At 48.1% G+C, this 12,734-nt stretch overlaps 1 protein-coding gene across 3 annotated transcripts; it reads right to left on the minus strand.

Moving 5' to 3' along the window:
* Positions 1-7,358: 7,358 nt before the first annotated feature.
* Positions 7,359-12,082, minus strand: PJA1 (praja ring finger ubiquitin ligase 1). 3 transcript variants are annotated; one of them, XM_006056628.4, is made up of 2 exons: positions 11,927-12,082; positions 7,359-9,588 (listed from the first exon to the last, which is right to left on the minus strand). In XM_006056628.4, the coding sequence occupies exon 2, from the start codon at positions 9,519-9,521 to the stop codon at positions 7,800-7,802; it is 1,722 nt and encodes a 573-aa protein (XP_006056690.1). In that variant the 5' UTR covers positions 9,522-9,588; positions 11,927-12,082; the 3' UTR covers positions 7,359-7,799. The 3 variants fall into 3 exon arrangements, with proteins under 3 accessions (XP_006056690.1, XP_025131602.1, XP_006056691.2); XM_025275817.3 differs by having other exon boundaries at positions 7,359-9,582; positions 11,927-12,072; XM_006056629.4 differs by lacking the exon at positions 11,927-12,082 and having other exon boundaries at positions 7,359-8,829; positions 9,394-11,748.
* Positions 12,083-12,734: the final 652 nt, after the last annotated feature.

The raw sequence follows: 12,734 nt of genomic DNA on the forward strand, positions 1-12,734 counted from the left end.
AAAGGAAGTGCTTAGTAAATATGGGAAAGAAATGCCACTTCTAGAGGGTCTCCTATATATGGCCACCACACTAGTCCCTCATGTCCTCTTCACAGTGGTCCCATGACGTTATTGTCCCATTTTACTGGTGAAAAAAACTGAGGCCCAGAGTGGTGAAGTGACTCACTCAAGGACCAGACCTAACAAGTAGTTTTAAACGCAGAGAAGAGAAAAAATAAAAACAGAAAAGACAAAGCCCCAGCCCCTCACCCATGGCCGTGAAGGAAGGTTCTTTTTAACACTCTAATGATACACCTTGGTGACCACTGGCCTTACCCCTCTACCTGCCTGCAGCCAATGAAAGAAGCTTTACTTCTCTAGAACCCACACAGGATCAGGACTGGGGGTCCATCAGATATGCAGGTATATGGTCTAGGCTTTCACTAAGAGCCCAAACAAAGAAGCTCCCACCCTCGCCAGCCTGAACCTGTCACTCTGGGACCCCTTCACTTAGGGACAAAGAGACCAGTGGGAACTTCCGACTCCCACAGACCCAGAAGAGCTTCACTCTTAGCCGGGAGGACTCTGCAAGCCTCAGGCTTTTCTTTCCCGGTGCCCAGCCTGTGAGGGAGGAGTCAATGCAGCAACCGTGCCTAATCAGGCAGGGCCCCAGGACACAGAAGCTCCTTCATCCAGGCCTGAGGAGGGGTCAGGCCAGGGCTCAGGGAGGGGCCAGGGCAGACACAGAGCCCATCCAGCTGGGACCAGCCCACATTCCTCAGCGGGCCTGGATGGGGTGGGCACGCTCAACAGGAAGCCAAGCCCTTCACGAGAGGGGCTCAGCCGCCATCTGTGCATACAGACAGTGGTTAGCAAAGGGCCTCGGCCAGCAGAGTCAATTGCACAGAAAAAAAATAGCAAACATTTTGCTTCCTCCTCCTCCCCCATCTCGCCGCACTCTGCTTCCAAAGGGAATGTTGGACTCCTGCTAAGTATTTTTCTCCAGACCAGGGCCAGGCATCCGGAGTCAGCCTTGCTCAGTTGCTGAAGAGAGAATGATGTATGTGGGGGCATTCTTTCTACCCAGGGAGTAGTGGCTTTTCTTCTGAGCCCCAGGCTCCTGCAGCTCCAGCAAAAAAAAAAAAAAAAAAAAAGCCAGGAGAAATGATAACAACCAATAACCACCATCCCCTTATGCTTATACAGTGTAGTGTATTCTGTCCATCTGTTATTTCCTTTGCTCATTCCAGCCACCCTATAAGATAGGGATTCTTTTGTCCCATTTTATAAATAAGCAAACCAAGGCTGAGAAAGGGTGTGTGCTGTGCTCACCACTCACAGTGAATTAGCATGAAAATTGTTTCTGACGAAAGCCTGATTCCAAATGCCCTGGTCTCTCGCTAGCCTGAACTGCCCGAAGCCTGCCTGGCCTCCATCAGGAACAGCCAGCTTTGAGAGGCTTGAGTCAGTGTTCTAGGAACATTCCAGTTTCATTTTTCCCTTTTTTGCTCTGATCACCTGCTTGCTGAAGAGAATTTGAGAAATGCCCTCAAAAGGGAAAGAAAATTACCTGTAATCTTACCACTGTTAGCTAATATGACGGCTAAGGTAGATTTCCTGATAGTTCTTCTGTTACGCACATATACAATCTGGACATCTCTTTTACATACCTGAGATGTTAGTGGACACGGTTTAGGTGTTGGGCCACCCTCCAGCCCCACACTGTGTCCTCAGCCGAACTTGTGGTTCTTCTCTCAATAAGGCTTGCTTACGTTGAAGTTTTTGGTTCCTGAGGGGGCCATGCACACACACCTTGCTATGTAACGCCCCTGACTTTGTTCATTCAGTTGCCTTCACCAGAGGTCTCTGCCTTCCTCCCTCCCTCTTTTCTCTCTATTGTTCATGTATACAAGGGTTTAAAAATATCAAATTAACAAAAACTCCAAAGGGACAAAGGGTATACAGTAAAGGATGGGGCTCCTCGCCCCTGACCTCAGTGCCTGTTTCTTGTGTATCTTTCCAGAGACAGTCTATGTACAGGAAAGCACTGACGTGCATGTATCCTCTGTGAAACCTGCCTGGTAACTGTGCCCACTTCTATGACTCACTTTTAACTTCTTGGTTTTGGGATATTCACACTGCAATAGCTGCAGGTCTGCCTCATGCTATCTAGCAAAGCATCCGATAGCTGTGCCATAATTTATTTAACCAGGCCCCTAGTGATGGACATTGACATACTTTCTGGTTTTTTGCTACTACAAACAATGCAACAATAAATATCCTTGTACAAACAACCTTGTGCTTTTGCTCATGGAGGAGAAATTCTACTAGGGGAGCTGCTGGATCAGAAAGCATGAGGATTTTAAATGTTAATATATTTCACTAAAGTGAAAGTGTTCAGTCGTGTCCTACTCTTTGTGGCCCCATGGACTGTAGCCCCCCTGGCTCCTCTGTCCATGGGATTCTCCAGGCAAGAACACTGGCATGGGTTGCCATTCCCTTTTCCAGGGGATTTTCCCAACCCAGGGATCAGATCAAACTCAGGTCTCCTGCACTGCAGACAGATTCTTTACCATCTGAGCCACCAGGAAAGCCCATATTTCACTAAAGAGGCTTTCAAACAAACCGATTGGCACTCCCACCAATAGAAGACACTGGAAAGGGTCTATCCTTCCCTCCTTTCCTCCTTTCTTCACCTGCTTAATGCCTATTCATGCTTTCAGAGTGGTTTCATCCAGGATGCCTACAAGGACCAGCGCCCCCTGCCCAGGACAGCCAGCACAGCTCTTTGCCTCCATGGGATGACTCCTGCCGGTCACCCCATGTTTGCCTCCACACAGTGCTTTGCACGGTAGACTGTAAGCCTCTCTTTACATATCTGTTTCCCAGCCTAGACTATGAGCTTTTTGAGGGAAGGGCTAAGCTTTAGCCTTGGGCTTGCTTCCTCTAGGTCCCTGGACATTTGTCTTCATGTGTTTGGTGCTCAGTCCCTACCTTCCTTCAGACTGGCTCCCAGCCCCTGCTTGGGCCATATTCCTCCAACTCTCTGTAAGCGGTTCCTGTCTCCTGGTCCTTAGCTGCTGTGGAAGAACTCCCCTACAATCTGGGTCTTGTTTCTCCTCTTCCTCCCACAGAAAAGCCTAGTGTCCTCCTGTCTGGGCGCCCCCAGGTTTCTCTTGCCTGATCCCTCACTGAGCTGTTGGGAGGCTGACAGCCTGGATTGCCTGTGGCCAGCATCCCTGAATGGGGTCAAACTGGAACCAGGCTGGACTTTTATGCTGAGGCCAAGACCCCTACCTGCTCCTCACCACATTGAGACCGGGCCAGGCACAGAAAAGACATCCCTGCCATGCACACGTACTCCTGCTCTCCCTTCTGAACCTCGGTCTCCCGACGGTTCACTTCCTGGGGTTGACGGGAGGGTCCAGGGACATCACTGAGTGTAAAGAGGTCTGGAGAAATCTTATCCAAATGGCAGGGATTATAAAGCCTCACTAACATTCTCTATCCCTCTCTGGAATAGTGAGGTCCAGAGGGCAGAAATAGTATAAGAGGCATGCAGGGGTCAGCAGAAACCTGCAGCAAAGTCTCATTCTGCAGATGTCAATGCCAAGGCAGGCTGAAAGTATTGCTCAAGGGTCCCAGAACCTGGCTTGCTCCATACCAGGACAAACAGAAAATGGGACAAAGGGTGTAAGGAGGAGTGGCCAATGGGGATGAAGGGGAGAAGGAGGGGGCAGGGCCTGAAGAGGCTGTGGGTGGGGATGGGGCTGAAGCCAGGTCACATGCACCTGGGGGTCAGCTCCCTGAAACACCTCCCCGGTTCTCTGAACATAGCCCCTGCTCTGAGCCTACCTTGGTGGGGGGACTCATTCATCCTGTCAGCAAAGGTTTTTGGTACTGAGTGCCAGGACTATGGAAATGAGTCAGACACAGAGAGCTCCTGACCACGAGGACTCACAGCGATAGAACACACAGAGGAAAGGAGCTAGAGCTATCAAAAAATAATCTTTTCAGGAACTGGCACATGAACAGGGCTTGTTAGAGAATGGATGGAATGGACAGGGCTGGGAAGGACATTTCAGGTCAGAGATCCAGACACAAATGAATTAATAGAAGGATCTAGCTGGAACAGAGGGTGAGAGAAGGTTGTGCCTTAGAGCAAGGAAAAGCCTTATGATGGCTCAGCAGTAGCGCCAATTGTGGGGACCACCTCAGGAAGCTGAGGTGCCCTCTTGCAAGATGAAGTGGTTTCTGCTCAAAATTAGTGACCAAAATGGGAGGCTATTTATTTCACATCCAGGAAATCAAGATGTCCAGTGTGATGGGTGGCACCTTTGATGAATACACCAAATAATTTACCCTCAAAAATAACTGCTTTGTGTGTAGTGCTCCCCAAAGCCTACTGTTCTAGAACCACAGCAGGAAGTGCCAATGAGGGGTTCACTGACCTGTAAACAAGGGCTTCCCAGGTGGCTCAGTGGTAAAGAATCCACCTGCCAAGCAGGAGATGAGCATTCAGTCTCTGGGTTGGGAAGATCTCCTGGAGAAGGAAATGGCAACCCACTCCAGTATTCTTGCCTGGAGAACCCCAAGGACAGAGGAGCCTGGAGGGCTACAGTCCACAGGGTCACCAAGAGTCAGGCATGATTAGTGACTCAAGAACAGCAGCAGCAGCACTGTAAATTGAAGTCACCTGACCCCTGGTCATTTGGGGTATCTTGTATGACTAGGAAAACAGGCCCAAAAGTGGACTATGGTGTTGGTAAGTGTGCCATTTGAGGTTCTTAGTTACAAACAACAGAAACCAACTTTAGTTAATTTAAGCAGAACGCTTTTATTGGAAAGCTATGGGGAAGCTTGGGGAATTGTCAGAGAGGATAGAGGGTTAGCAACTGGCAGGAACAAGGGAAATGGGCAGCCAAGGGCAGGGCCAATCCTGCCCCCTGGGCCGCCACCACCCTCAGCACCACAGGAGCAAATGCTCCAAGGCCTGGGCTCCTCTGCTTTCATCCCTCCAAACAGGCATAGGGGTCTTTTGTGCTGAGACTGAGGCGTCAGCTCACACTGTGTGGGCCCTGGGCCTGTGTCTCGGGCCTCGTTGGTGTTTCCAGTTGGGAGAGTCTCACCTCTGGCATGACGCTCCACAGTGATAGGCTCCTCAGACAGGCCCTGGGGAGAGGTCCCTTTCCATGGATGTACCAAGGCTGACTAAGGAAAACTGGGGCTGCCGCTCCACAAGGAGCAGGGAGGAAGGCAATCAGGACCTAAGGGGGTTCTTAACACATCTCCTTGTGTGGTGCCAGTCAGGACACCACAAAGGTTAATGTTAGGCCAACTACCACAACCCCACCCAATGGGGGCCCGCAGGGTCACAGACTTCTGAGACACCATGACAGCTGAGGTGCTGGCTGAAGGCCAAGGGGGAACACAGAATGACTGGGAGACGAAGTTATAAATAGCAGCTTGACCAGTTACAGGAAAAAACTGTGGCTTCCACCACAGGTTTCTGTGCTTACAGTGAGAGAAAAATCCTTTATTTTTTATCAATTGGAAACTTTTTTGATTTGACTTATTTTGTTAACAGTCCTGGAAAAACACTGACACAGAAAAAAATATCAAGCAGATTAACTTTAAAAACAAAAAGCCCCATTCCTTACTTTCTTCCAAGTCCCTTTTCCCCCAGAGGCAACCACGGCCATCAGTTAGGTTTGCAGCCTTCCAGACACTTTTATGCATTTTCATATATAGTTTGGTTTTGTAAGGTTTTATTTTATCAATACATCAAGATTATACATATTGCTCCACAATATGCTTTTTTTTACTTAACATTATGTCTTGGAGATCTTTCCATATCAGTGCATACCATTTTTAACTGCTGCATAGTATTAACTCCATACAACTAAAATATCTAACTTGCTCTCAGGGACATGCATCACTTTACCTTTTGAAACCAAGCTACTCCCCAAACTACCCTGAAAAGGCTGCTATTGTTACATCCACACCCACAGCACTAGTGCTGCCATTTCTTCTCTTTGTAGTCCAAACTAGATACTATCATGAAGGAAAACTATCACTTTCTGATGGACACAATCAGTTTCATTGTTGCGTTAATTTACACAGCACTGATTGCCAGTGAGGTTGATCGTTAGGGACACAATCAGTTTCATTGTTGCGTTAATTTACACAGCACTGATTGCCAGTGAGGTTGATCGTTAGCAATAGCCAAGCTGTTGATGCTGAAAACAGCTCTCCAACTGTTGGGAGGAGTTTGAATTAGTACAATCACTTAGGAGAGCAGTTTGGCAATATCTAGTTAGAATGAAGATGCTCTAACCCTAAGATGCCCAAATTTTACCTCCATGTACTTACCCCTAAAGAAATTCACACATGTGTACAGAGGAACATCTTTTAATTATGTTCACTGTTGCAAAACACTGGGAAGAAACTAAATATCCACCAATGAGAGAATATATAAATAACTTGTGGTAAGTGTACAACAGAATATTTAGTATACAGCAGTTAAAAGGCATGTATCAAAATGATGAAATCTCAGAAACAATGCTGAGTGAAAAAAATAAAGCTGCAAAATGATACATTTTAGCAATTATGTCCATTTAAAAAACTCTATATTGGTTATGGAGATACATACAGGCATATACATATATATGTACACAAATACACATGCACACACACACTTCAAAAAAGGTAGACGAGAAGTAAACACACCATTTCCTGGATAGTGCTTACCTCTGTGGAAGAAGGTCAAAATAACGGGTGAAGCTCTTCACCTGTACCTGAAAATGTATGTTCATTGGAGAGAGAGAGAGATCTGAAGCCAATATGGCCAGAGGTTCAAACCTGTTCACTTTGTGTGGGTGGGTACCTCTGTTTTTCATAGTACTTGTCTGGCATATATTTCTCTGTTCTTTTGTGTCACTGTGTTAATGTATACAATCAGCATACAGTTTGAGTTTTTACCCATTCCCTCTGAGACTTGCTTTACTGTCTGAGACTTGCTATTTTCTAAAAGAGAATTTTAACTCCTTCACCTCTACAGTCTGTTTGGATGTGTTCCTACCATCATTATTTTTACTAGGCTTTTTCACCGTTTCTTTCCTCCTCATAGACTGACAGAATATTTTTTACTCAAACTTTTCCCTTTTAGTAGTTCAACAGCCATACATTTTACTCCCACTTTTAGAAATAATTACCCTTACTTCTGTTGTTGTTGGAGTCAGTATTTCCAATGAAACTAATTTTTTTTTCCTAGTGGGAACACCAAAAAACCCTATTTTGGAGGCAAATGCAAGAGATCAATTATAAAGTCACTTAGTACCACGGTTTTAGACGAAACCAAACAATTCCACTATACCATGTAAAACCAAAAGGAGAACTTTAATAAGCTTTTACGGCACTGCAATTACAGGAACATTAACCCATAACATGCAACAGAAATGATGATGCCTCTTGGACAAATTTAACAGATAAACTTGACATTACAATCAACAGCAACATGTTCTACTGAAAAAAAAAGGCAACATTTCACTGCTCAGGTTAGAAAATGCATCTTCTTGCTGCAATCTCAAGTAGCACTTAGAAAATTTGGTTTTCCCTTTCTAACCTCTAAAACACAGTATGATTTTTGTTATGCAATCATACACAATCATTTTCACACTGGAAATAATCACAAGGAATCAACAGGTGGAGATTAATCGACTGATTGGTTTCATTGCAATGGTTAATTTGGAGAGGGCTCCTGCAGTATTGTGGATTTCCGATGGGGAAAATCATCAGACCAGGAGTAAAGAGCCTTGGTCTTAAAGTGGGGGAGGGAACATGCAGCGGCACACAGGGCAGGTGCCTGACTTCTGAAGCCAGATGGACACGCAAGGCTTGTGGAAATAGTGGTGGCATGGCAGCTCCGTCGCCACCTCCCCCTTCGCATATTCACTGCAACAGATGGGGCAACACATCTCCTGCCCCACCGCACTGTGATCTTCCGTGATCAGGATCTCAGGAAGAGTGTCGATGCTTTCCTTGCTGGCTGGTGGATTGGCCACCTCCACATCCACCGCCAGAGACTCCAAGTGTGCCAAGGCAGTTTCCATTGCCTGGGCCAGGCGTTCTTCAAGTGCCATGTATGTGAGGAACTGAGGATCCACGTAGGAAATGGCTTCGGCTACCCCCAGCCCATCCGCGAACCCATCGAAGAGGCTCCAATCCACTTCGAGGTCTTCACTGACGCTAGAGTCATCTTCAAGGTTGTTGTTGCCATCCAGCATGAAGACACCAGGCTGCAGAAACTCCTGACCAGAATCATTATCCCCCTCACTGCTGCTCTCGTTTTCATTGTATTGGAGCCAAGGAACTTCTCCTTCTTCGGGGGATGCCCTTTCCTCTTCCTGGAGAGATGGCCCTCGAACTTCTTCAAGTTCATTGTTGCCACTGGTGCCAGCACTGGCACCAGCACTGGCATTCACTCTGGCTTGCTCGGCTTCAAGCTCTTCTTTTCCTGGCAGAGTCTCCCAGCTCTCGCCGCTGGATGACAGATTTTGCTCCCGACCATGATACTTGCGACGCAGAGCCGCAGTCCACTCTTTGTCACTGTCAGAGTCTTCTTCAAAGAATTTGTAGTAGTCATCGCTGTACGTCCAGAAGTCGGGGTCGGCCATGGTTCGTCGCCGTCTAGGCACCTTTTCGGGCTTCACTTGGTCACTCCTGGCTTCCCTCTTGTCTTCGGGGTACTTCGGCTCAGGGTAGCCACTTGAGCCCTCACCTCCGCTCCTTCTTGCCAGGCCATCCAAGTGGCCTTCATCAGCGCTGGCAGTCTCCCTCCACCTGGAAGTGCTATGTGGCATATCATCATCATCATCGGTATCAAAAAAGATTTTTGGTTTCACGCAGTTGGGACTTGCCAGATTTCTGATTTTGGGCCTCACCACCGGTTCCTCTGTGCTCTTTGGAGTGTTTTCCCCACCACAAATACTCACAGGAGCCCTGCTGGGACATGCAGGTAAATTCGGCTCCTGTCTCTCCCTCTCCAGGTTGTTGCTGTTTGTGACCACCTTGCCTTCAGCAGAAGACGGCTGAGAGGCCATGCTATTTGACTGCAAGAACTCAGCTCTGCTAACAGAGGACCGTGCTGCAGGGGCTGGGTCTAACTTGTCAAGCTCCTCTCTCACGTCATGGTTAAAACTAGAGAACTGTGAGGCCACCCCAGCCAGAGACCTTGCCCCCTTCTCAGGGTCATACAGCTTATCATCTTTAAACTTGCCAGTTTTCCCTCTCACTGACACTCGCTCAACAGGCCCAGCCCCCTCCTCCTCACTATCATCTGCCCCGAAACAGTCAACATGTCCATAAGCCATTCCTCTTCTGCTCCCCGAAGCCCTGTACTCTCTGGGCGGGTACCTGGAGTAGTCCTCATTATCAGCGTTCAGGCTGGTTCCTGAGCTCTCGCTGTCATCCCAACTACGACGAGTGGTGGAAAACGGTGATCGGCTCCTCTTGGTGGTTTGACTGGGGGCTGATCTGTGCATTGGGACTTCGGATGGCGTCTTTGTCTGCCTGGAAATCCTTTCTTGCTGGCTTGTGGATGGCCTGAAACTGACATAAGCATGCCTTCTTCCATACCTCCTGCCTGTATTGGACTGATACTCTCCTGCTGGCTTGGGCCAGATAGGCTTGCTAGATTCCTGACCCATTTGCTCTATTTAGGAGCGTTTCCAATATGGCTGGGGATTGAGTGGGAAGGCTCCTGCTCCCTGCACACGCTTTGGAGATGGAGAGGTCAAATCAGTTCAGAATAAAGGAGCAGGGAGATTTATTTTCACTTCAGCAGGTAAAGAAAAAAAAAAAGAAGGGGCCTTTAAAATTAGTTTCACTTTCTTCTAAAGCCTGGAATAGCATTCAAGTGACTGTCAGGTGTAGAACTGGAACACATTTGTAATGTTGGCAAAATGATTACAAAACTGGGTTTGTAGGAAAGCCAGACTTATGGGAGAATCTGATGGAAGATGGAAGGTGACTGGACGTTCAGAAGGTGGGTGAAACACTGGAATTGTGCCAACATGGGAAGAGGAAAGATGGCTGTGGTTTTTTTATGGGGCGCCTGCATTTTTCTGAGCCCTGTAGACATACAGGAGAAATGCAAATTGGAATAGAGTGGAAAATATAGATCACCATCACTATGTATGTGAGAGTGCCTAGTGTCTGTCAGGAGGAGCAGGACAGGTGGAAGGGGGACCAGCAATCATGAAGATGAAAGACTCCTGTGTTTGTAAAGGGAAAGGGCTGGTGACAGCAGCATGGGAAAAGGCATGACTGTTGGGCAGAATGAGACCCATTGTGGATGTGGGTATGAAAATGACAGGCATGGTGTGGCTTCAGAGGAGAGGGGCATGTGAATGTATGATAGAAAGAGAATGCGCATGTGGTTCTGATGTGTGATGGCTGGAGCTCTAGGGAGGGATGCCTATGTTTATGTGTCTGTGGCAGGCCAGGAGGAGTATAGTGGCATTGAATGGAGTGTCCTCCAGTTTGTGTGTGTGTTCATCAAAATGGGAGGCAACAATCGAGAAGTGTCAGTGTGAACAAATGCATCAATGGGGAGACATCACTGGAGAGGGACATGCATGTGGCAGGTGGGTGGGCACCAGCAATCAAAGAACATCTGTATTCATGGATGTGGTGACAGGAAGGGGGGATGTTCCAAGATAGGGATTTATGTGAGTGTGAGTGTGTGCATGGCAGGGACCAGCGAAGGAGGCTGTCTAGACATATGTAGCAGACAGGGAGCACCTGAGAGGGGAATGTGAAAGAGCGTGTGGGTGAGTATGCGTGTAAGTGGTGTAGGAAAAAGAAGCCAGCAGTCCAAGGATATCCTTACGTGTGTCAGTGGCAGGCAAGGGGTAAGACCTCACAGAGGGTGTGGGGGGGTGTGTGTTGTGTTGTATGCTCACCAGAGCATGCAGAGGCACAGGGAGGAGGGGAGGTATGTTTGTGGAAGGTGGTGAGAGGCAGGAAAGGCACCGGAGGGTGGGAGGCTGTGTGTCTGTCAGTTATTCTGTATCTCTCTCAGGGGAAGGCACTGGGGAGTGTGACAATGTCTGAGAGGGTGTCTGTACATGTGTGGCCAAGCATGTGGGGGGGAGGGGACACTCAGGAACCTTGAGTACGGGGGGCAGCGGTAAGGCAGCTGCATTGGAAGGTTTTGGGCATGCTTGAGTGTGTGCGTGTGTGTGTGCGCACGCACGGACGCGTGCATGTGTGCCCGGGTGCACACACCCATGTATGTGCGGGCATGTGCGTGTGTGTGTCCCTGTGCATGCATGCAAGACACTAGGATGGGAGGGGGCCCGCAATGTCATAATAAGAGAGGGGAACGTTTATCAGCTCAAATAGTAGATCCAAACCAATGTGGCAGGGAAGGGGGAGAAAAGAAAGGGAGTGTGGGGATACAGTTTTCCCTGGGAATGATTTGTTTTTCTGACAGCATTTCTTTTCCTGGAACAATATATTTGCCTAAAAATCTTCATCCTTTACCATTCATTAAAACAACTGCAAAATGGGGAAAGGCCACGGATCGCTTCACACAGGAGCCAAGACGGGAGGCAGGAGGAGAGGGAAGGACAGGCATAGAGGGCCGCGACCACCACTCCCCTCTTGAACAGCGACTCAAGCCACCAGAGCGGGGGCCGGGCCATACGGGAGCCAGGGATGGAGGATGAGTCCTAAATCGGGCCAGTGGAGGACACAGGCCTCCCTCTTTGGTCAGGTCCCGCGTCCGCCCCACCCCTTCCCGAGCGGTGAGCCCGAAAATCTGTAAGCTAGAGCCCCCCACCCCCACATCCTTACCCCGGTGCCCGGCCACTCGCCCTCACGCTCGGCCACTGGCCCCACCGTCACGTCTGAAGAGGTCGAGGAAATAAAGTCTTTCACTCACCCAGTCGCGTCCCCGCACGTTCTCGGGAAGAACAGATCTCTCGGACCTCCAACCGCCACGACCGCCAGAGCCGCTGCTCCTGGGGCTCCAGCTCCTCCCCCTCCAGACAGCAGTGGGGCAGGCGCGGCTGCGGAGCGGAAGTGATTGTGGCGTCGCGGCGGCCCGCCCCCTTGATGTGGCGGGGGCGGCAGCTGCTCTCAACAAATCAGGGTGGGCCCGAAAGCATTATTTCATTTGAAATGATGAAATCGTCAAGGATACAGAAAAGGACAGCGAAAAATGTAACCAACAGCCAGCTGTAACAAATGTTAAACATTTAGTCATATACCCTTCTGTTCTGGGGTTTGCATGGCTGCTGTCCTTGCTGTCTGATATAAAGTGAAATCTGCAAATTCCTTCTGATTCATTCCGATATGAAAGTAATCATATTAATATACCCTATCCTATGTTCTATGTTATGATTTGTAGTGGAAGTATCACTGTATTTAGGGTTGTGGTCAGCAGAAAATTTTTTAACCTGGTGGTTGAAGCAAATTGAACTGTTTATCATACAAATTGTTGCTGTTAATCGAGCTTCTCTATCCAGAAGAAATGATCAGTCATTGCAGCACAACATAGCTTCACATTCTTATAATTGCCCTTTAAAATATTATAGCTATGCCTTTTGGAGTTACACAATTTTACCGAACTCCAAAGTCTTTTTTATATATTGTGCTTTACATGTATCTCTAATACTTGCATCAAATGTAAGACTTACCTTTGTTCACGACAATAGCAAAGCTTTGTTCTTTACTGGGAATAAAGTACA

Source organism: Bubalus bubalis, chromosome X (assembly GCF_019923935.1).
Source record: "Bubalus bubalis isolate 160015118507 breed Murrah chromosome X, NDDB_SH_1, whole genome shotgun sequence".
Classification (NCBI taxonomy): domain Eukaryota; kingdom Metazoa; phylum Chordata; class Mammalia; order Artiodactyla; family Bovidae; genus Bubalus; species Bubalus bubalis.